This window comes from Pongo abelii, chromosome 1 (assembly GCF_028885655.2).
Source record: "Pongo abelii isolate AG06213 chromosome 1, NHGRI_mPonAbe1-v2.0_pri, whole genome shotgun sequence".
Classification (NCBI taxonomy): domain Eukaryota; kingdom Metazoa; phylum Chordata; class Mammalia; order Primates; family Hominidae; genus Pongo; species Pongo abelii.
This window is the reverse complement of record NC_071985.2, coordinates 160800477-160824316: the sequence shown is the minus strand read 5'-3', so window position 1 is coordinate 160824316 and position 23840 is coordinate 160800477. Positions and strand designations below refer to the sequence as shown.

Sequence of the window (23840 nt, the reverse complement as noted above, 5' to 3'; positions counted from 1 at the left end):
TCTGTTTGCCCAGGCTGGAGTGCAGTGGCATGATCTCAGCTCACTGCAACCTCTGCCTCCCGGGTTCAAGCAATTCCAAGCCTCAGCCTCCCTGTGTAGCTGGGACTACAGGCGCGCTCCACCACACCCAGCAATTCTTTTGTATTTTAGAAGAGACGGGGTTTCACCATGTTGGCCAGGATGGTCTCTATCTCATGACCTCGTGATCCACACGCCTCGGCCTCCCAAAGTGCGGGGATTATAGGCATGAGCCACCACGGCCAGCCAGTGCATCTTAATTTTAAACCACTAAAGCTTACATGGAAATGTAGAAAACATTACATTTGCTCCAAATTAAATAATAGCTTAAAATGATATTGAAGTACCAATCTAGAAGTTTGTATGTCATGTTTTATATGGTAATTGTACAATAAAAGGATCAGCAACAAATAGAGCTAAATTACTTAATGCACTCATCAATAAAAATATTAGAAATTGGAATCCAATTGCTTGGTAACATATACTTTATAGAACAATACACAGCATCTGTTTCCTTTACACCTACATGATTGCCAAAAATTAAGTCTTAGTAGCTTGCAGTTTAGGTTGACAACTGAGCATGCATTGCACATACTGAATAGATTTTCACCTTTTCAACTGAAGAGAGTTCACCAGATGATAATTAATATCTGCTAAGTGCTCTTCAGACTAACAGGATATCATCAAGAAATATCACAAAAGTGTTGACACAATGCTTATCCAGCTGGAGATTCCAAACAAGTCTGTTTTCACTGCCATTTATTGAAAATTGTATCTATGCACCAGCTGGCCAGATCGTTTTCCTCTACCCAACTCTCAACAGAAGAAAACAATATTGTGCTTTTTGTTTATTTGTGTATCGAGTTTATCTAGTTTAAATTGATGAGGTGGTGGAAAATACACATTTGAAATTAAAATTGAATTATGAATTATAATCACCCTAACCATGTAAGTTCATTACTTTATATATATCAAACTTAATTTGTTTCCTAACATGTAATTCATTATTGCAGTTCAGAGAAGAAGAAAATTAATGAGCTGAAATATATGTAAAAACTAGAACATATAATCTGTGCATAAACAAAAATGTTAGTGCTATCTGCTGTTATCAAATTTTGTTTACCTTATTAGAGAAATAATACAGCTTAACTATATAAATTTGAATCTTTATTAAATGAGAAATAAAAATGGAATGTGCATATATAATCCATGTAATGACGTGGTAAACAGAATAGCTTCTAAAGTAACACAAACACTAATTTAAACCCAAATTAAGATCTGTGGTTTAACTTGGAATGTGCATATAAAATCCATGTAACGGCATGGTTAACAGAATAGTTTCTAGAGTAACACAAACACTAATTTAAATCCAAATTAAGATCTGTGGTTTAACTTCTTAATCTGCATTTTCTTTGGCTAAACTGTTAAGAATAGCACATAACGTTTCTTATCTAACAAGGTTAGATGACAACTGAGGGGAAAAAAAATGTGTGAGTTGATTTACACTCTTCTTAGCAAATAGGAAGCACTTAAAAAATGGTAACTGTTATTATTGTCATCACTGATTTTTATAGAAATATACATACGTAACATATTGATATGTGTGTCCTCTGTCTCAAATGCCCCTCCTCCATATATTTAAAGATCTACTTACATTTATTTCCTTTTTATAATTAGTAATTTTCTCCAACATGAATAAAGTGAAGGGGCAAAACGAGAAGGTAACTTAATGACCACCTCTACCGGAGTATTTACATTTTATTCACTGCTTTGGGGGTACACGTCTCTTTTGTGACCTATTTTATCTTCCCAGTCCTGAGAAATGTCAACCATAATCTGAGGCTACATCAATTACTTACCTGATCATTCTTCCCTTGGAATCAAACCCTGCGAAGATCAGATATCTTAAATTCATAAAGAATGAAAATCCAAATATTATATACTTAAGAATCACTTCCCCCAGATAAATCTCTGAGCATTCTGTGAAAAATAAATGCGTCTAAACTTCTCTAACTTGGGAAAAGTTTATTTTAGTCATTGTTTTATGGCAAAGATGAGATAAGAAGTGTGAAGTGTCCTAAGTTGAGGATGGCAATAAATCTATTGCCAAAAGGATCACAGATATTCCCTAATATTATCAACCCCTCCCTAATCTCCATTCATGCTGGTATTCTTAATTTGTGTTCCATTAATCAAGGGCCACTGGGCTATGACTCAGTAGTTCTCAACTCAGGGTGATTTTGTCTACTTGGGGACATTTGACAATACCTAGATTCCTTTTTTGGTTTTCAAAACTCAAGGAGGTGGTAGGTGCTACTGACACCAAGTGGATAGAGGCCAAGGATACTGCTAAACATCATCAACACATAGGACAGATCCCACAACTAAGAATTATATGGCTAGAAATACCAATAGCCCTGAAATTCAGAAACCATGGAATGGGCTTTTAGAGGTACATGATGGTCGTGTGTGTGTGTGAGTGATCATTCAGTAACCCCTAGAAGGGCATTGTTTCAATAAGGTTATTGAGAATAAATACGTCCCCCAAATGTTTAATTATCGCTGACTTAGAGTGAAAAAAGCTGTAGAAAATAGAGCAGAGACAAAGAAGAAAAGACGAAATACATTATACATAAATAAGCTATTGACATTTAGAAAATAAAATTAGCTAGACACTGGATTCCACAGGGCAATTAAATAACTAAATTATATGTTTGCAATGAATGTAATGCATATATGCAGAATGTAAGCACTCAATTTTTTTGAAACTCTACCTTAAAAATTCAAAATGATGAGTACTGAGAAATAGCTTATAATTGAAAACTAATCTATTTATAAATTCTCTATAAATCTACCTATAAATATACTAATGTATTTTTACACACTAAAATTCACCAATCACTTTTTTATTTTCATGAAAGAAACAATATATAGGAGCCAATAAAATCTTCTTTTAGTTTGCTTACTAAATAGCTACATGACATTGGTTATCTTTTAATTTATAATTCTCCACACACGTTCATTAAGGAATTCATTAAGAACAGGAAGAAAAAAGTATGGAAGGTCTTTAAAAAGGCACCTCAATATAAAATATGGTTTTCTGCTGACTTCCAAGCCTTTTACTCTTAAACATTTTAAAATTATTTTTGTTCTTCTGTTTGCATCATGTGATCTGAACTATGACAAGACCAAACAAAATGTTTTATGACTTGGTACTATCAAGCCAAAGTTTGCAATGTAGGATATGTCAGTAGTTACCAAGTATATAATATCAATGTTAGAAAATTACATTAAAAACAAGGAGCTATAGATTGTAACTCAATTCAATTCAGTTGACATTAATTCAGGCACTGTGCTAGGTGCCAAGCACACAACAAGCTTCCTGAAGAGATGGTTAACGGATATGGATAAATCGAGTATAAGTCTAGGTGCCATCTAAGGTGGATAATCTCCTTTATATACTGCTTTATTCCTCTTCTCCTTCTATACATTGATATTTATTATATGTTCTTCAAACTCCCTTTCTCCTGTACACAATAATGACTGTGACATCTGAAGAAATATTTTTTTGATTATCAAGCCATCATCTAAATTATGATAGTGGTTTTTAGTATTTAAAAGCTACATCTCAAAATCAGAGGGAAAGTTTTTTCCATCTGTAATTAGAGAAAAAAGTTTTACTAGTGTATTATATTCCACAGCAACACAGTGCATGTTCTCAATGAATCAAAGCTATTACGGAAAGGGAGCTTATACATGGAGAAAATACATCTCATTATATCCTTCTAAAGGGTGTCATGTCTAGTTAATAGACCCTTACAAGAGTATGAACATGGGGAAGACTAACAATTGTTCTTTGACAATAATGAGGTACACATAAAACTATTCTTGTATATGGTTCTATCTCAGGCAAAATTGCTATGCAGGTAAAGTTTATCTTTTGTTAATGCTCACTCTGTTTTTTTTACTATTCTTATTCCTCTATTTCAGTAGTAATTACTCCAATTTTTATCAGATGATTTTTGTTGTGTTTATTTTTCTCATTTAAAGTGATTTCTAAAATAATCAGCTGAAATATAACTTTAAAACAGTAACAAAAACTTAATTATTTACTATGTATTGTGCATTGCACTAAGTGCTTTATACAAATTTCCTTTCTGCTCCTTAGAGTAATCCTAAGAAGTATGGAGTAATTCTCATTTTATCATTTTGAACCATGGCTTTGAGAGGTAAAGTTGCCTAAAGTCACATTAGAAAGTGAAAGAATCTAGATTACTCTGACTTTGAAATCTGTGAACTTAAAAATTTTAGCTTCCCACAAAGGGTTTTTATACAGTATAAAGACATCCTCCATCCTTGGTTTCAGCCAAAATCAGGATTTCATTCTCTATTGATAAGCCCAATTTTTACAAAGGATATTTCTGAACAGAAACTTTCTTCTCATTCATTAAATGATACAATCTATATTCGTAAACAACATAAAATAATTTACTCGTGTTTACTAAGCGCTTACTATGAGTCAGGCACTGTTTTTAGAATACACACGTTTTATAAAAATAAGTCCTCAAACCATTCTATAAAATATGCACTATTGGCACATAGGGTTAAGCACTTTGTCGGAAAGGTGGCAGCAAGATTGTGATTTAAAATGAAGCAGTTAACTCTAGAGATGACACTACACATCAGTATGTTCCACTATTACTCTGTCAGATACTTTTCAAACTGACTAACTTGCCCCAGTAAAATGGGCTATGAATGAAATACAAATTTTCTAAATAGTTGCTCAAATTGGAATATAATATTTTAAATGAATTCCAGTTGAAATTCAATACAAATTCACACTTGATTCAGTATTTCATCCTACAGTAAGGAAACCAAAATCTTAAAAGCTGACATTTACATGCAGATTGCATAATTACATTTCTTTCTGAAAAGTGAACGAATTACAAAAATTAGTCTAGAAGCAAAATATAATTAAAACAATTGTTGAAGTTTAACAAAATAAGCAGAAATGTAAACATAAAATGTCTGTCCATATTAATATAGATATTTCTGAAATATTCTAGATACAGTTATAAGATTATGGCTTTTGTTTATATTATACAGTGAGCTGAATTTTAGAAGGATCACAAATGAGCATGTTATAAAAAATCATTTTAACATTTTTGTTCTAGGAGGAAAAAATCATGTTTTACAGTAATAGCAAAAGTAAACAAGTCAGAATATAAGCCTAAACAGATGGCCATAGAATAAGCTGACATTTAGTACTATAAATGATGAGACCATAAAAATGTATAGCTTTTTCACTACCCTTTCACATATTTACATTTATTGTCACTTAAGTTCATAACCAATTTGGAGACCAACAGTGTGGTTTTAACACCTAGCATAATGTATTATAAATATTGTCAATTCTGTCACATTTTAAAATAGAAATTTAATAGGCAAATCTTCTAATAAATGTATAAGCATGTTTCTCAAACTTTATTATGCAGAACACTGGTTTAAAGAAATAATTCTCAGAAAAAAATCCAAAATAGTTTTATTAAAACTATGTATTTGTTAAAACTATAGATTTGCCAAAATGGATATTTAACATTGTCATATTAAATATTGAAAGGCCTTGTAATTAAAAAAAATATTTCTAAAACTTTTTTTTCTATGAAAAAAATTTCATTGAGCACAAATTGTGGGGTCCGGCACCACTTTGGCAACGCTTGGCATAAAGCATGCAAGGTCCCTGTTCTTACACAGCATCAGTGGGATACTACTCAGCCACAGAAAGAATGACATCAAGTCTTTACAACATGGATGAAACTGGAGGCCATTATCCTAGGTGAAATAATTCAGAAACAGAAAGTCAAATACCACATGTTCTCACTTAGAAGTGACAGCTAAACAATGTGTAACATGAACATACAGAGTGGAATGACAGACATTGGAGATCCCAAAAGGTGTAAGGGTAGGACCAGGTGAGGGATAAAAAATTACCTATTGGGTACAATGTACTTTATTTGGGCGATGTATACACTAAATGCCTAGACTTTGCCATTACACAATATCTCTATGTAACAAAATTGCACTTGCACCCCCTAAATCTATTTGTTTTAAAAAGAAGGGAAGAAAGACAATAAACACAGTATCATGAAAGAGCATATCACGTGGGGGAAAATGGGCATCTTAACATTTCACTGGGAAGCTATCATAGATTGGATAATTGGGTGGCAGGGCCTGCTTGCTGAGAAGGAACCTTTTACTCGGAAACGTGAGTGGCAACAAAGCCAGAATGGTATTTCCCTTACTTACATAAGGTTTGGAAAGTGAAGTGTAATACTATATGTAGAAATCAGATTTCCATAAAGGGAGTGGATTGGGAGATGAAGCTGTGCCCTGCCTGAGTTCTGGAAGCCTTCTCCTGAAGTGAAAGCTCAAATAGCACTGGTTTCCTTTATAGTCACAAAAGAAATCTAATTGGAACACAATGGGAGAAGAATACACAGGGTTCATTACTTTTGTCCTTATTAAAAACTATTTTCTTCTGTTGTTGTCTGTTTTTCCTGTTTCCATTTGTTTACCTGACGTATATAATAAGCTTTTTGAGGACAAGATATTTTTCGTTTTTGTTTTTTCTAGTGGATCCCAGTCATCTAATAGACTACTCTCATTATTAAATGCTCAAGCACTATTAGTTGTATCAACGAATAAATCATTATTATCTCCTTCACTCAAAAAGCAAAGAGGTTTATAAATATCAAATTATCATTTAAATTTATCTCCATGAATGTGCAATAAAGGTACATATATGCTTAATTAGTGGTACATTATTTGAAGATATTTGTCTTCTAAAATTATTTGCAACAGCATATAATGTTTTTTAAAGCAATCTCTTATAAAAAAAAAATCTGAAGATCATGTTGGTCAACCAAAAAGTAATTTATTATGTGCGTACCATAAATATTTTATTTTTATTTAAAATATGTAAGTGTATATTTACGTACCAGTCTTAAAACATCAGGTCAGCATCTTTTGTTAGCAAGTAACTAAGGGACTAAAATTCCACATTGCATTTCTTCTATCACATACCGCTTCCACTAAGATTACCATATTTTCAGTTTCTTGTTCTTCAAAGAAGAATGACAATTTTAAAGACATTTATGAAGCATTCTGAGTGTAGAAGTCATCTAGGTTTTAATTATTTTCCTCCAAATTTTTTAGTTACCCCATCTACATATACTTAAATATTATTAAAAAGTTATTTTTAACAATTACCTTTATCTAGTATTTTCAAAGAATTCAACTTTGTAGAAACAAAAGTCTTTCTCAACACATTCATATTTAACAGACTCTGCTAATCTCAAAAGGCAATTGACAAGATAAGTTTACAGTCATATTAAAGAGAAGTTTACTTACATGCTGTAGGCATCAGATTTTTTTAGAAGATAAAGAGTGCTGATCATATATAAGTCAGCTGAAGGAGTTTTTTTAAATATTTTTATTAACATCATGTAGATGGATAAGCATTCCCATTAGCAGTCCCCAAGAAACACCATTTGGAGAAATGTTCATCAAGAGTGATCAAAGAGCTCTATTTCGTCATTCTTTGAAATTACCTATGCAAGTTGGATGTTTTAGTTCTCTGGAGTGAATAAAATCTGCTGTTATAGTTAAATATATGCTTAATAAAAGCGACCTTAAAATTGCTTCTTAAAACTTGTGATGAATGTAGTCAGTCAAAACAAAAAAAAAGAGAATTTTTAGAATGTAAAGTTATCTATACTTGAATAGTTTCTGTTCTAACTTTCTTGAATTACTGCTACGTAGGCATATCTTTTAGCACACACACAAAAAAAACTTTCTCTTACCTCTTATGCCCCAAATTAAGTGATAAACAAACAAAAAAAATTAAAAATGACAATGAAAAAAGATAATGTTGATGGTATGTGGTGGGAAAAGATTAACTAATTTTCAATATATCATACTTTCCCTGATTTTCTTATCCCTATGTAGATTCATTTCCTCTTAGATGTTTCCATCATTTATGTAATACATATATTCACTGGAAAGAGTAAAATATGATGGGGAATGGAGCACAAAAGGGGAAACGGTGTTCTCTGGAAATTAGAGGTATCACTAACTATGACAGGCATATTCAATATGGAGGCTAAAATAAAATCAAAAGCTGTTCTGGAGTCCACTGAAAATCAAATAAAATCTGTAACTGAGTAGATTATGTCTGTGTAATAATTAATATGAAGACAAGTATACAGAATAAGAAATCAGATTGAGTTCCAATCCAAGCTTTGATGTATACAAGACATTTATTATTCATAACAAAAAAGAGGTCTTTAACCATCTAAGCCTGTGTTTATTTATTTGTAAAACTGGAATTTTAATACTTGTTCCGCTTCCCTCATAAGGCTGTTGTCATCTTTAAGATAATATATAAACAAAACAACATTTTAAGATACAAATATTATTTCAAAGATATGAAAGAAATGTTTAAATTTAAATTTAAAATTTGTAATAAATATTTACAGTTATATCTTGATGCTATTTTAATGGGATTATTTAGTTGCATTAAATAGCTAGATATTCTATATTAAAGTTTTAAATATAGAAATTAGTCATTATAAATGATTAATTATATTTTGAACAATAAAGTCATATTTCTTTGTTGATATCTTATGCTACAATGTCTTTTATTATTTGTTATCCAAATTAAAATAACATATATATGGAAACGAAATAATTTTAGAGTAGTACTTTAGTTCTTAAAAACTTTTTAAATGTTTTATGATATTTAAATGAATTACTTTTAATGACAGAAAATACAGCCCCTACTAACTCGTACAAAACGTTTAATAATGCATAGACTTTCTCAGTAATAAAGTAATCATCATTTAAAATGATAATGCTTTATTTCTTCGTAGAAAACTACCTTTTTGAACATAAAGAGAAATCTAAAAAACTGTACCAAAGTTTAAGTTTTCTACAGATGGAAAACACATTAACAAGAAATTATTTTATTTATGTCATTTTGAAGATTATGTTAATATAATAAATTTATAATTATTATAAATTACTGTACTGAATAAATTTTAGGTTATTTATTTAACTGTCATTTCTTCATAAGATAGTTAGATGGTTGCAAATAATGAAACATTTTCTAATTAATCAAAGTTGAATAACTACATCACACTACTAATTTCTGTATACCTTACGTAGCAGATTTTTTTTCTCTAGCCTACACTTACTCTAAACTCTTGGACAATCTTTTTGTTTTAATTATGCATGACTGATGATAGCTGTTTGCCTGTTTAACCACCAACCTATCTGATGATGCCAAATGAAAATCATTCAAAATTGATAATAGATTGACTCTTTCACTAGGAAGATAGTTTTGTTAGCCTTTAATTTTAATTAATTTTGTGATAGTAAGGTCAATCAGTTTCAATATTTCCATTAATCTTTGAGTACATCAAACTTCCTCTTTTACATTTTTTCTCTAAGAAAAATAACTGAAATGTAAACACCCAATTTAATTAAATAACTAAGAATTAATTTGAGCCTAAAGTATGTAACTAATATACTACAGAATAACAAGTCAGTTTTAAAGTGTATTTAAAGCTTTCAAGAAAATGAAATATATGCAATCAATAAACTATTTATTGAATTCCCCACTAAATGGTAATATACCCTGTAGGCACCAGAAACTAAAAGTTTTTACCTTTAAAACCAAACTAAGAATTATTTGTTTCTTAAACCTCTAAGGCATGCAGTATTAAGCATACCTGCTAAGAACTTAAAAGATACTTGAAAAATCTTCAATGAGCTTCCTATTTTTATAAATTTTAAAAATAATTTTCTTAATAGGTTATACAAATCATAAGACTGTCATCATTATCATAACAGAATATTCAAAATAAGTTTCCAACTCTGAAGTTTATTTGATTAGTCCTACTAGATACGACTTAATTCTTCTTCCTCACTTGTGATGTCCTATTTTATAATCCCCTATTCAAAAAAATACTACAGTATGCAGTCTAGAATTCAAGTGATTTTATTAAGTAAAATTCCAAAAATAATCTTACTTTGAGATAGCATTAAATTTTTAAAATATAGCACCTTACTAAACTCCTAAGATCATCGTTTGTGAGAATATTTCCCATCCATGTTATTACATCATCATAATGTTATTGATATTAACATTTTCTGGGAGTATGGCAGTTATATTTACAGAAAAGTGTGCCCTTGGCCTCACAAAACTTCTGGTGAGTAATTGACATAACATTGTAATGAACTCTAAGAAGGAGATGCCAATACATATTTACCTCAACATATATTCCAAATGGATCTATGTAAACTATGTTAACTAATAACAAATTTTAATAACAATAAATTAAAAATGCATATGTACCATAAGTACATACACTGTCAAACTAAACAGTAGTTTAATCCTCAGTACTAATAGTAGTACTAATCCTCAATAAAGGATTCTACTGAGAGAAACAAGTTTTTTATACATTCACTCACTCATTTCTACACACCAAGCCTGTTCAAGGCCTTAAGTGATACAAAGGCAATTAAGGTAACAGCACCAGGTCTATGGCTGGGTAGAAGTCTTTTATAAAATATGTATATAATTCACTAAAATACAAGAAAGGAACTTCTTTATATTGACCAAACACATTTTATCAAATCCTGTATTAAATGCAACGTAAATAAATTCACTAGGTAAATACATTCACAAATGTGTGTATGTATATACATACATAAAAATCTAAAAAATGTACCAAGTGTGTGTATATATAGATAGATAGATAAACACACACACACACACACACACACACACACACACATTTGGAAATGAGAAAAAACCATTGAGCTAAATTTAGAGAATAAATAGAACTTGAAAATTATTAAAACCCTTTTTTTGGAAAATCAATTGATGAGAAGGAGAATGTCCTACACAAGACAGGGCAATAGCAAAAAGTCCTATCTGAAATAAAGAATAATTAATAAGTCCCTAAAGCATACTGGAGGGTAAACAAGTAATCACGTTATCAGAAAACTTTGATGTTGATTGCTATCAGCTAATTCCCTATAATATCGATAAAAGTTTATTGTTAATATTTCTAAAAATCTTACTAGCAACATTTGTTTATTTTGTACCAGGCATGATGTTGAGGAGCTTCCAACGTTTACCTCGTTTAATTCTTAGAACCTGTAGGTTAGGCATTATCATTAACCCATTTTACAGTGAGGTAACCAATCGGAATCAGTTTCCTGACCCAATTTTTAAAATAATTCATAGAAATATGCCACTATTTGCAAGGACCCCCTTACATACAATGCATATGTAATTGTAAGTAGAAAAATGATGAGGCCATTAAAGGGTTTTATGAGAAATCTGAAACAGCCAGAATAATATATTCTTATATAGGAGAAGAAAGGTGAATAGGAATTTTAATGTGAAAAAAGAATATTATCAAGAATTTTCATTTTAGGGATTTCCCCATACTAACATTATATACATTGTGCCCTACTTAAAGCCAGATAATACAGAAAAGTCTAGATATTGTCTGTAAGAAACTAGTTATATGTATCAAATATTAAGATAATTTTTGAATGCCACAAGAAAATTCAGAAAATCAACTCACCAATTATTGAAATTGCTAGAGGGAAGTGTCATCCATTCCATCGTGCATAGGCATGTTAAAATAATTGATAAAATCACAGAAGCATGAAAGTGTTATTTCAATGAAGAATTATTTGCAAAAGAATTAAAAATATTGTTTGCTTTGTTGGTAAAATAAAGCATCAGATGTCCCTTACACATATTTCAACCAAGAAAAAAGGAAAACACAAGTCTATTGAAAAAAGTGTAGTATAGTAGGAGAAACACATAATGATGGTAAGAAGATTATGATGCTAACAGAAGAAATGATGAAGAAAATAAACTTTCATAGACTTTCAGAATATGTCCAAAAACTGATGATAAATTTAGAGGAAAATCCATGTATAAAAGTATTACAGAGCAAACAGTATGAAGGAAAAGTATCCCAGATGAAAAAAAAAAATAAGTCCAAGAAGTAGAAACAATATGTGTGAGATGGTCATCATGTCTTCATACATACTCTACTCTTCACAGTATCAGAAAGCTGTCCTGAATTTAAAAGAGGTGAACCTGAGATGTTATTAGAGAGCAAACAGAATACACCAAATACAATATAACATGTAACAATTTCTTTAACTAAATTTTTCTGGCCATAAATTATAGCTATATTAAAGGAAGAGGAGGAAGGCAGCATAAGAAAGAAAACTGATAATGAAAGAACATGAACTGTGTCTGACACTGCTTTTGGCACATTCACATATATTACTATAGTGTTCACAATAAGTATGGGAGTAGCTCTCAGTATTTCCATTTTACAGACAAGAAAACTGAGTCTCAGAAAAACCAAATAACTTGCTGTGGCCGCTGAGCTAAGAGTTAGTGAAGCAGAGATCCGCATGTTAAGTTTTTTATAACACACAACAGTGTTTAAGAATATAGACTGAATTACAATGTAAATTCAATAGATGGGAACTTATCTCTTATCATCGTTGGATCTTAAACTCACAGAAAGTGGATAGCATACTACAGCGACTCAATGCATAAATGCTGAAATTGGGTGAATGAACTCCTGAAATAACAGATTACCTATAGGAAAAACTATACGATGAATGGAAAAATATAAATTTACAAAGAAAGAAAAATTAAAAATCAATTCAAGAATTCTAGAATTTAGTAAACATATTCTATACAAATAGCAATATATAGGATTAATAATTTTAAATAATATAAATCAATGCTGTTGACTATGTCTGTTACATTCTTATGTATAGCCAAATGAGATAACAGACTAATATAAAATTGATAGAATAAACAATATAAAATGGAAGGGTGTAAGAATGCGAAGAAGGAGCTAGAACTGGGTTATAAAGGTTTGAAAGCCTTTTTTAACAATATGAGACAAAAATAGTACTTTACTGGAAAAGCTTTGGATATGTAAAGCAGCCACAGCCATCATAAAGTTTACACTTCTCTTGGGTACACATGCAAAGTCTCTAGAAGATGGATATATAAGCACATTTTAAAAGATTCTTAAATTATGTGCTATCGGATACAAACAAGTTTTCACTCAATTAGGCCATAAACTATATAAACTACTTCTACCAGCTAGCAGAAAAAGGCAACATATCTAATATGTGTGATTTTATTCATTGATGGCAATTAAACATGAGACTCTATAACTTACTACTGACATGTTATTGAAATTGGAGTACAAGGAACTTTTATAGGTCTCAGAATCTTTGGATCTTCCTATCTTGGGAAATACTGGTGCTTAAAATTATTGGCTGCCTAACCCCTTTCAAAGGAGTGAATCAAGGTGATTCAGCTGTTCAGGGTTATATCAGGATGGGCATTCAGATAATTAAACTAGGGACTTGGAATACTATAACAAGGAACTACTGATTTTCATTTCTTTTAAGGACTAGAGTGCACAAAAAAGCTTCAGGACATATTGTGGCTTTTGAAAGGAAATGAGTAGGAGCTTTGGAGACACACAGGCCTAGGATCAAATCATGATTATGCACTAATAGCTGTAATAAAGTTCAGAAAATTACTCAGCTTCTAGAAAATTACTCAGCTTCTATGAGGTTGTTTCCCCATTTGTAAAGTAGAAAAAGTATAGTTTGTTGTGAGGATTCATTGCAGTGACCAATACATTATACCTAAGTGATGTTCAATAGCTGTTTATCTTTTTCTGTTATCAATAGCTTGTAATCATTAGGGATGGAATCACTTATGGATGAGAGTTTTTTTTCAGAATATCTATAGTAGTTTTAAAAATCCAAAATTTTCCTATCTAGTAAATGCATGTGACCATTTAATATACATGCATACATATTTAATATACAGCATGTACATTTAATATGCCAAATATGTAATCTCACTTAAACAATTTCACGTCTCCTCAACTATAGAACATACTTTCTCGATGTTTTTAATCACTGTAGACTTAGAAGCTAAAAGGCAGTTGGTGCTGAGTAAATGTGTAATAAATGAATAGCCAATAAATTTATCAATTGTTTTGATCTCTTTTGGTAAGAGGTACAAGATAATGAGAAAGGCACTGGGCTTGGGATAAAGGACTTGGATTGTAATTGTGGCTCAGCCACTTCCTAACTGTTCCACCCGGGTCAAGTTACCTTCCCTTGCCAATCTACTTGGCTATAAAAGTGAGAAAGAAATACCTTATTGTACACAGCTGTGAACGTATGTCATCTATGGTAGATGTTCTGGGACTGTGGACTCAGTCTGAATCATGATGTTGATGATGGCTCCATCATCATGACTATAAAACACTATGCTATGCATTTTGCAAATATGCAGAATTAGGACAAGCATTCATACATAATTCCGAGCTTTTATTCAGTATATTGCCTAGGCAACAATGGTAATGTATAGGGAAAGTTCTTGCCCATCTACTGCTTCTGAACTGCATTGCCTTCAGCATAACCTACAGATGCTCCGAGGAACCATAAGAACATATCTAATCCTCAACAATTATTTGCTACACTATCCAGAATCCAGAGTTTGCTAATTTTTTAATGCTAGTCCTCTTATCAACTATTCCAATATTATCACCAGCTGTCCTATCTTCCATTCTAAACTGTCACAAATGTTCATCTTTATCCTCTGACTCTTTCACTGTCATGACATATTTCTAATTAGCCTTACTTCTTCTCTTCTGTTTCTTTCCATTTCTCACTTCTGTCCTCAATGTTTCATGTGACCACCCAATTATAGTGATCTCTCACTTCAAGTAAGTGAATCAAATCACCATCAGTCTGCTGAGCATAACATTTGTGATTCCATTTCTTTTGAGTGCTCTGGGTCTGCACCCTAACAGCTAAAACATGTTTCAGTGTGTTCTACTTCCAGATGTGAAGCCAAGTGCCAATAAATTTCAAAGTGAGATTAGGAGAAAAAAAGCAGCATAAAATTATTAGCTAATGTACTTTTAGTACTTACTATGTGTTATGTACTGTTAGCATTTTACATGTAATGTCTCATTTAATCCGTGTACTTCTGTTGCGGAGACAAAGCTTTTGTTCAAGGTCACATAGCCAGTAAGTAGAGAAGCAGGAACTCAAGCTCTGGTTACTTCCATTCTGGATGCCTCAAAGCATGAACAATTTCAATAAAACTAAGCAATCATGATAGATGATAAACTTTGCAAATAAGCAAAAGTAACTTCACATCTAGAATTAATAATCGTTGAACAAAAATAAGTAGCATAAGCTCAAGAAAGAGATGCAGAAGATTTTCCAAAGGTGTATTATAATCCCTCAATGATGTGAATAGGTTCTTGGAAGCCGCAACTTCAAGTGAAACAATGTACAGCAGGTGATTGAATAACATCATTTTGTTCCATGTTGCTTCCTTATAATGTTGAGGAGGGAAGAAAAGTTATTTTCATTATACATCATTTTGCTTAAGTCAGAGTTTCTAAAAACTTATCAACAACATTAAATGAGCACTTACTGTACATATAATATCCTTTTGTGAACTTATTCCAAAAAATGGCCCCTGACCCAATTGCAGGCCAAGGTATAAAGCTGCTATCTATGTTCTAAAATAAATATAGACTAGTAACTAAGAAGGAAGATATACACCTGGATGAAAAACGTAATTTTCAAACTTCAATATGTACAGTGTATATCACTTCATCATGGAAAGGTTATATGGTTTGGCTGTGCATCCACCCAAATTTCAACTTGAGTTGTATATCCCAGAATTCCCACATGTTGTGGGAGGGACCTAGGGGAAGTAACTGAATCATGAGAGGCGGTCTTTCCCATGCTATTCTCATGATAATGAATAAGTCTCACAAGATCTGATGGGTTTATCAGGGCCTTCTGCTTTTGCTTCTTCCTCATTTTCTCTTGCTGCCACCATGTAAGAAGTGCTTTTTGCCTCCTGCCATGATTCTGAGGCCTCACCAGCCATGTGGAACTGTAAGTCCAATTAAACCTCTTTTTCTTACCAGTCCCGTGTATGTCTTTATCAGCAGTATGAAAACAGACTAATACAGAAAATTATGGGTTTAGAATTTTTCAGTTATGTAATAAATTATATGAAATTAAATATATTTTCTCTTATTATAGTTCTAAATAATGAAATTTCTGGGCTTAATTCTATGTCATCCCAAGTGATCTAAAGTTTAAGGTAATTTGATGAGAAGTCACTAATACAGCTTAAAATGCTTTCCTCCCTCCCTTTCTTCCTCTTCCCCTCCTCCCCATCTCTACTCTGATTCTTTCACTCAACATTCAGGTTTTGAACACTAATAACCTACCAAGCACTAAGTAGTCTACATGCCATTTTCTGTTCAACTCATCAATGACCAAATATATTAATTTGAAAATACTTTCAAATCAAATATTATGTAACTAAATATATTCTACTGTAAGAAATATTCTATTTACTAAATTAGAAAAACTTTATGATCTCTTTATTAGATACCCTTATATAACAGGATAAATGTTATTAGAGAAAATACATGAAATATCTTCTGATTACAGCTCTTACATTCACAATATCTCTTAAATTCATTAATACCTCTAAATTTAACTTAGTTGCATGAAAAGAAAGGGGTTTCTGAAGACAATGGAACACATATTTTCCATGGCCCTTTAAGTTATCTAAAACCTTTACATATTTTATGGCAGTAGCCACAGCTTTAAACATATGCTAACACACACACAAACTCTATCAACAGCATGAGCATGAGCACTGGACCTATGTCCAAATGACTTAGAAAAATTCAGTAAAGAACAACTTTGTTCTGGACTGAAAAGGGTTATAAGCATCTTCCCTAAATTGAGTAAATTACCAGCTATTTGGAAAGTACAATGTATTGGCTTTTATTCAAAAGAGCAACATTTAATGCTGGCAACACTGCCAAATTCCTCCTTTCCTCTATTCTCCTTTTCTTAGAGAAAGTGATTAAGAGACCAATTCCCATGCCAGCTGAATGCTTATAAGAGCATCAAAGGTCCTCTGTCAGAATTCAGAACCTGATATGGCTTAGAAACCACTACACCAATAGATAACATCCTCAACATTATAAATCAAAGCCATATGACCACATTAAAATTCTATCAGCTAGTATCAATACACTGTGGTTTATAAAGTACTGTTAACCTACCTCTAGGAGATGGTTAAAATGATACAAAAGTTATGCTCTGGTTTGGGGCGTGTAGCTACTTTTTACAATTGAGTTATTCATCCATAGCAACAGCAAATTCTTTCTACCTCTGTATCCTTATTGATTTTGTTTAATTAAAGCTTTAGGAGAAAGGAAGAGAAGGCTCCATAAGTCGAGGTAGAAACAAATAAATATTAGGAGGTCACAATAAACATTTTGCTATTTTGAACTGTTCCTGTTATCTGTTGATTATAATTGTCAAGGGCAAAAGCCTTCCCACATAATTTAAAATCTGGGATCTTCTTAAAATTATAACCACATTTCAAAATCTTACAACAACTAGGTCATTGCATTTCAAACTTTTCCGCTTAAACCAACAGTAAGAATACCCTTGAAATCTTAACACAGCACATATACACACACACGCAAGTACACACAAAATAGAAGTTAATCAAAGAATACTTTACCTTTATTATGTAAAATGCCTTATATTTTAGTATATTTTATTTAATAATACCTTTAGCAAAAAGTACATTTTCTTCAAAGTAGACTGTGTCCTGTAATTTAAAGAATTTAAATAATATTTCCAATGTATATCTCTTAAACCACTAAGACTTCTGCAGGAATTATTTAAGGCAGGGACTGTTGATATATGGATTTTTAAAAAAGCACTTAAATACATTCATTTCTTCACTTGCCCCTCCATTGATTCATTAATTCAAAAATTAGTAGATATTGGCCTGATAGATGAAAGTTTCTGTGATAAGGCCTTAGGGATAGTTGAATGAGCATGTTACCACTACAAACCCATGTGGTTTTTTTTGTTTGTTTTTTTTGTTTTAGTTTCCAGAATTTGGCTTTATTTTGCAGTACAGAAATCATTTGGAGCCATTTTGAGACAGAAGTAGAGGCTCTGTCAAGTCAATACTGCATTGCAGCTTGGTCCACTGAAGAAGCCACGCCTGATATACAAAAGATGCGCTACACTTTACCCGCTTTATGTTCGCTTCCTCTCCTGTTTTCTCTCATCAACTTTATTAGGTTAAAACACCACATACAGGCTTTCTCCAAATGACTCCCTATTGTCTGGAGTTTGGTTAGAATTTTATGCCCACATAAACCAAACTTGTGGCTATGCTATTTGGGCCCTGCCATAACATTTGACAATATACAAAATATAAAGTCGTAGGGAAAACTTCTGGATGCCGTCCCAAACCGTGGACTATTCAATTTAGAATCTCCTCAACCTTAAGAGGACAGATGGCACACAACCTGTATGGATCCAGCTCTTGAGCAGCAGAAACACATAGCTACACTGATTAAAAGATAAACTGTCTCAAGTTGTCTGTATCGGTATCCCAATGTTTGTTTAAAACTGATCCAATTAAACTTTACAGTGAGTCTTTGGCAAGATATGGCAAAAGCCCATACCTTTATTCACTCTATGGCCTTGGAGAACTGCTCCAAGGATTTGCAAGGCTACGTGCTATTTATGGAGGTACCTATATGCTGAATAAACCCATCGAAGAAATCATTGTGCAGAATGGAAAAGAAATTGGTGTAAAATCTGAAGGACAAATTGCTCGCTGTAAGCAGCTCATCTGTGACCCCAGCTGTGTAAAAGATCGGGTAGAAAAAGAGGGCCAGGTGATCAGAGTTATTTGCATCCTCAGCCACCTCATCAAGAACACCAGTGATGCCAACTCCTGCCAGATCATTATTCCACAGAACCAAGTCAATCGAAAGTCAGATATCTACGTCTGCATGATCTCCTTTGTGCACAATGTAGCAGCACGAGGGAAGTACACTGCCATAGTTAGTACAACTGTGGAAACCAAGGAGCCTGAGAAGGAAATCAGACCAGCTTTGGAGCTCTTGGAACCAACTGAACGGAAATTTGTTAGCATCAGTGACCTCCTGGTACCGAAAGACTTGGGAACAGAAAGCCAGATCTTTATTTCCCGCACGTACGATGCCACCCACGTGTTTTTCTAATTGAAATTAAAATGACAAAGAAAAACAGAAAATACATCTTCGCAAAATATCAAAAAAATTCTATTATTTATTCATAATGATCTTAAAAGTTATACCATGTTTTTTTCTGTAATAGATACAGCAGAGTAATTAAAACTCAATTTGATAATGATTATGACTGTGTAGAAAAATCTGAGATTTTAGTCTCTAGTCATACGGTAATTTTTGTTTCTACTGGTTAATTTGAAACACATAAAGTATCTGACAAAATAAAATGTGAACCAATTTAACATTTCCTTTAGAAAAGCAAAAAGACAGGTAATAGGATACTCCTAGGGAAAAAAAACACAATAAATTTTATTTTTTCATATGTACAGAAAGTGCCAATGACAATCTTTAATCTATCAGCAAGCTTCCAGAGAAATGTAATGAATATCAAGAAATTTAACTTCCTTCCAAATTCAGAAATCCTCTCTAGAGCATTCCTGAGAGAGTCATTTAACGACAGTCTTAAATTATCATTTCTCCTGAATAATTACAGAAAAATGTACCAATAGTAGGACTCAATGACAACCACTTATTTATATATGAGCCAGACACCAACATAAGTGTCTTTTAGAAATTGTTTTACAGAAGTAAACAAGAAGGTCACCACATCATCTGATACACAGTTAAGAGGGAGAGGTGGCTTTCATCTATAACTCTGGCTACTTGAGAGCTTGAGGCATAAGAATGACTTGAGAGCTTGAGGCATAAGAATGGCTTGAGGCCAGGAGTTTGAGACCAGTCTGGGCAACACAGTAAGACCCCATCTCTAAAAATAAAAATAAATTAGCCAGGTATGTTAGCACACACCTGTAGTCCCAGCTACTCAGAAGGCTAAGGCAAGAGGATCAGTTGAGCCCAAGGATCTAGAGGCTGCACTGAGCTATGATTGTGCCACTTCGCTCCAGCTTGGGGGACAGAGTGAGACTCCATCTCAAAAAAAAAAAAAACAAAAAGAAAAGAAAAGTGTAAGTCATGTGATGTCTATACTGTCTTAATTTCTGCAATTTGGAAACAAGATATGGTAGAAAAATGATCTGATTTTTAATCAAAAGATTCCACTGGTTTAAGAGACTAATTCCTACAATAGTCAAACAGTTCAACTAGGGATATTGTTATGGTCATATATTTCATAAAAACTAGAAACTTTTATTATCACCTCAGATGTTACTTGATATAAAGACCTTTAATTTTTATTAAATTCAATAGGCAACACTGTATGAATTGTCTTAACATTCTGATCACACATCTACAAGCACGGTTTAATCATAGTTATTTTTGGCTCAGTCAAAAAATATAATACTGTTATTGAATCTCATCAATATATGTTCATCAATTTATTTTCCACACATAGCAACATTATATATTTTCCTACTGAAATTATTAAATGATATATTAATTCAATATTTATTCCATTTATTCATTTGGTTTATTAACATAATATGTGTATGGATTATAAAGCCTCTTCTTTTTTCTTTGTAATATGCCTCAATATTCTTATGGTTTAACTTCTATGCGTGTTTCCTTAAAAAACTATTACATCCAGTGCTAGCGAGCAACACTTACGGTGCCACTGGTAAAGCAGTCACTCAATCAAAGATAATTAAAATCACAAAAACTATCACTTTTCACTATGCATCTATCAAGGTTCTACAAACAACACTTAAACCATTTTGGATATTTAAAATGGGAGAATTTAATGCAGGAAATGTATTTTAAAGGAGATGGAATACCTGGGAAGCCAAATAGAAGGTCGTAAGATAACCCAGTGGTTAGTAACATCAGGAAGCCACTACTACTCCTAGGTTGAAGGAATAAAGGTATAAAGCAGTAAAGAGAAACACAGGAGTTAGTTATCAGTTGGAAGTTGAAACAAAAAAGATTCCAGTGGGAGATGAATACGGTGATATACACTGCCCAAAACAATGAAAGAAGGGAGAAATGCCCTAGCCCCTCAATTCATGAGTTGTCCCTTCACCAAAAACTACTTTCCATTGGCTAACGACAGCCTGAAGATAGTTGGCAAGGAAGACTGGGAAATGTAGCTTGAGGGATTAGCTCCAGCCTCCACCCGCAGACCCCCTCGCCACTCCCATAGCACAGAATAGCAGATGGACAAAGGATGGGTCTGGCCAATCAGGCCTAGAACTGACACAGACCATGATGTGAACATTTCTGTAAATTCTTTAGAAGTCAGGTATTGCAGTATTAACTTATTCCATGGAGTGATTTAGTTGTAAAGTCTATCTATTTAAAACAAGTAGTTCATTAACATGCTTGTGTTCAAAGATCTATACAACTACATGGGCTTTTGAATTCTTCTGAAATAAAAAGACTGGGCAAAATATATTTATCTAGAAAATTAAAAACATTATCTTATACTTTTATTAATAGTTGTGTACTAATGTATCAAGTAATATATCTTGCCAATAGAACAGTTCTGCAAATCAATATAGGTAACATTTAGCATTTATTACATATCCTAGAACATATTTTTCCAGACTGACCATTCTGATAATCCATTGTCCCTGCTCTTTTTAAAAAGAAAAAAACTCAGGATTTTAAAAATACTTCTTTATAATACTATTTAATAAACATATAGGTTTTAAAATAGTGCCTTAATGTCCTAAATTGAAAATATTGGTAAAGTTGAACTGTGTATTTGGAAGGTATAATGCATCAATGTGTAGGAATAACTCAACAGAAAATGTGAGACTCTCAAATATTATTCCAAAAGTACACCATAATTGATTCTTACTGCTACTGGTAATTCTGTATTCTCATAGAGAAATCATTTATTTTATTGTAACTAACAGCATGCATTTCAAATCATAACTAGTTAATGTCATCTAATAAAAAGGCAAATGTAGTGAACAAATAGGATAAGCAATAATAAATACTTGTCATATTCATTCATAAATTTACTTGCAAAAGTTTTGCAGTTTCCAATAGTGTAGAAATATGCCCTAAGCAAAAGCCTTCTTCCATATTACAGTATCATAGTAGGATATCACATAACTTCCATTCAAATCTATTGCATTAAAATGACAAGAGTTGTGTTTAACTCTGCTAAGGTAAAAGAAGATATCACAATTAAGGAAAGAATCTTTCTTCCTTTCTTCGATTAAAGCATGACAAGCAGATAATAGGATATTTTGAATTCATATCAGAAAGGTGGCTAAAAAAGTACAAACTTCATAGAGAAGAGCTGAATAAGAAACAGATTGAAAAAATTAGCTTAAAAATAACACGTGTTTTAAAAATGTGCAGGCACTGCGAGGATGTAAATGAGAAATGTTCGTAGTATTGTTTCCAAGGAGTATTAAACATTTTTGATATGTTTACATAACAGTATTTGTTAATAAGATAAGAGTAAAGCAACTGGTTCATGTTAAAGTGACTGCAAAATGATTTTTTTTAAGTCTCCTGAAATTTATGTATTGTTCTAGAGCAGAGTTATATTCCCCTGAATTCTACAGTTCTAGAAACACTGGGTCCTGAAGCATAACCAATGTGGTTCTAGCACTTCCTGTTCTCTACTAGATCAGCCCATGACACATTAACTCAGATCTTCCATGTTCACAAAACGCAACTCAAAACATGGAAAAAAAGTTAATGTCTCCATACAAGATTAACAAGTTCTGTTAAGAATAAAATACTGTATATATTAAATGTAGTAGCAATTAAAGTCTATATTTAATAAGTTAATGGCAACAGTTTGTGTTTATAGCAAATTACAATGTATTTTAGACACCATATATTTTTTAAATACAAAGATTAAGAAACGGAAATATCAAACATTACTATATTGAATATCTGTATCATTAAATACTTTATCAAGAAGGTCCAAATAATTCAAGTGAATCATTCAGAAATTTAGCACTGAATAACATTATTAAAAGTAAGAAACATCTTTACACTTCATATATACGGCTTCACTAACCCTAAAAGACAAAGTTAAAATGATAAAAATATTAAAATTATTAAGTGGAATGTCATCATAAATCCTGTATTTAAGCTAAACAGAAAAGATGATTTACAAAATGATAGATACAGTTAGATAACAGAATGAATTTCCCTTGGGTATTATAACTCCATTTAAGGAAAGTTTTGTTTTTCATGATCTTCTTCTCAAAAACAGATATTCTGGCACTTAGGAGACAGAAATGTATCATTTGACCTTTAAACTTCTGTTTCATTAGTGTAACCACAAGCAACAGAGTCACTGACTGGCATGTTTGCACTTTAAGGCCTTTAGCACTTAAAATTATTTGATAACTGTTATGCCACTATTTGTTTTTTATTAAAGACACTGTGAGGGATATGTCACATTAAAAATAGAATATATTGCGCTAAGCTTGATGAATGATATCACGTAATCTGGTTAAGTGTTCTCTTGAGCACTTCATGTATTTTGATGGGACAAGGGCGTATGTTTGAAGGGTAGAATTTTGTTTTGTTTTCTAATGAGTTAGAGAATAACAACAGATATGGTTTCAAGTATACAAAGAAAAAACAAAATATAACTGTGATATTACTCTT

General features: G+C 32.2%; 2 protein-coding genes across 3 annotated transcripts in view; one reads left to right on the top strand and one right to left on the bottom strand.

The window, feature by feature from the left end:
• The window catches only part of NEGR1 (neuronal growth regulator 1), a 908360-nt gene that overhangs the window by 881160 nt on the left and 3360 nt on the right, over positions 1-23840 (bottom strand).
• On the top strand, positions 18127-20059 carry LOC129050652 (rab GDP dissociation inhibitor beta-like). The gene has a single exon (XM_054533028.2). It carries the CDS (start codon positions 18786-18788, stop codon positions 19272-19274), a length of 489 nt encoding a protein of 162 aa, XP_054389003.1. The 5' UTR covers positions 18127-18785; the 3' UTR covers positions 19275-20059.

Coding starts and splice junctions, on each gene's coding strand:
- LOC129050652 (XM_054533028.2), top strand. CDS start 18,786: ATGCTGAATAAACCCATCGAAGAAATCATTGTGCAGAATGGAAAAGAA.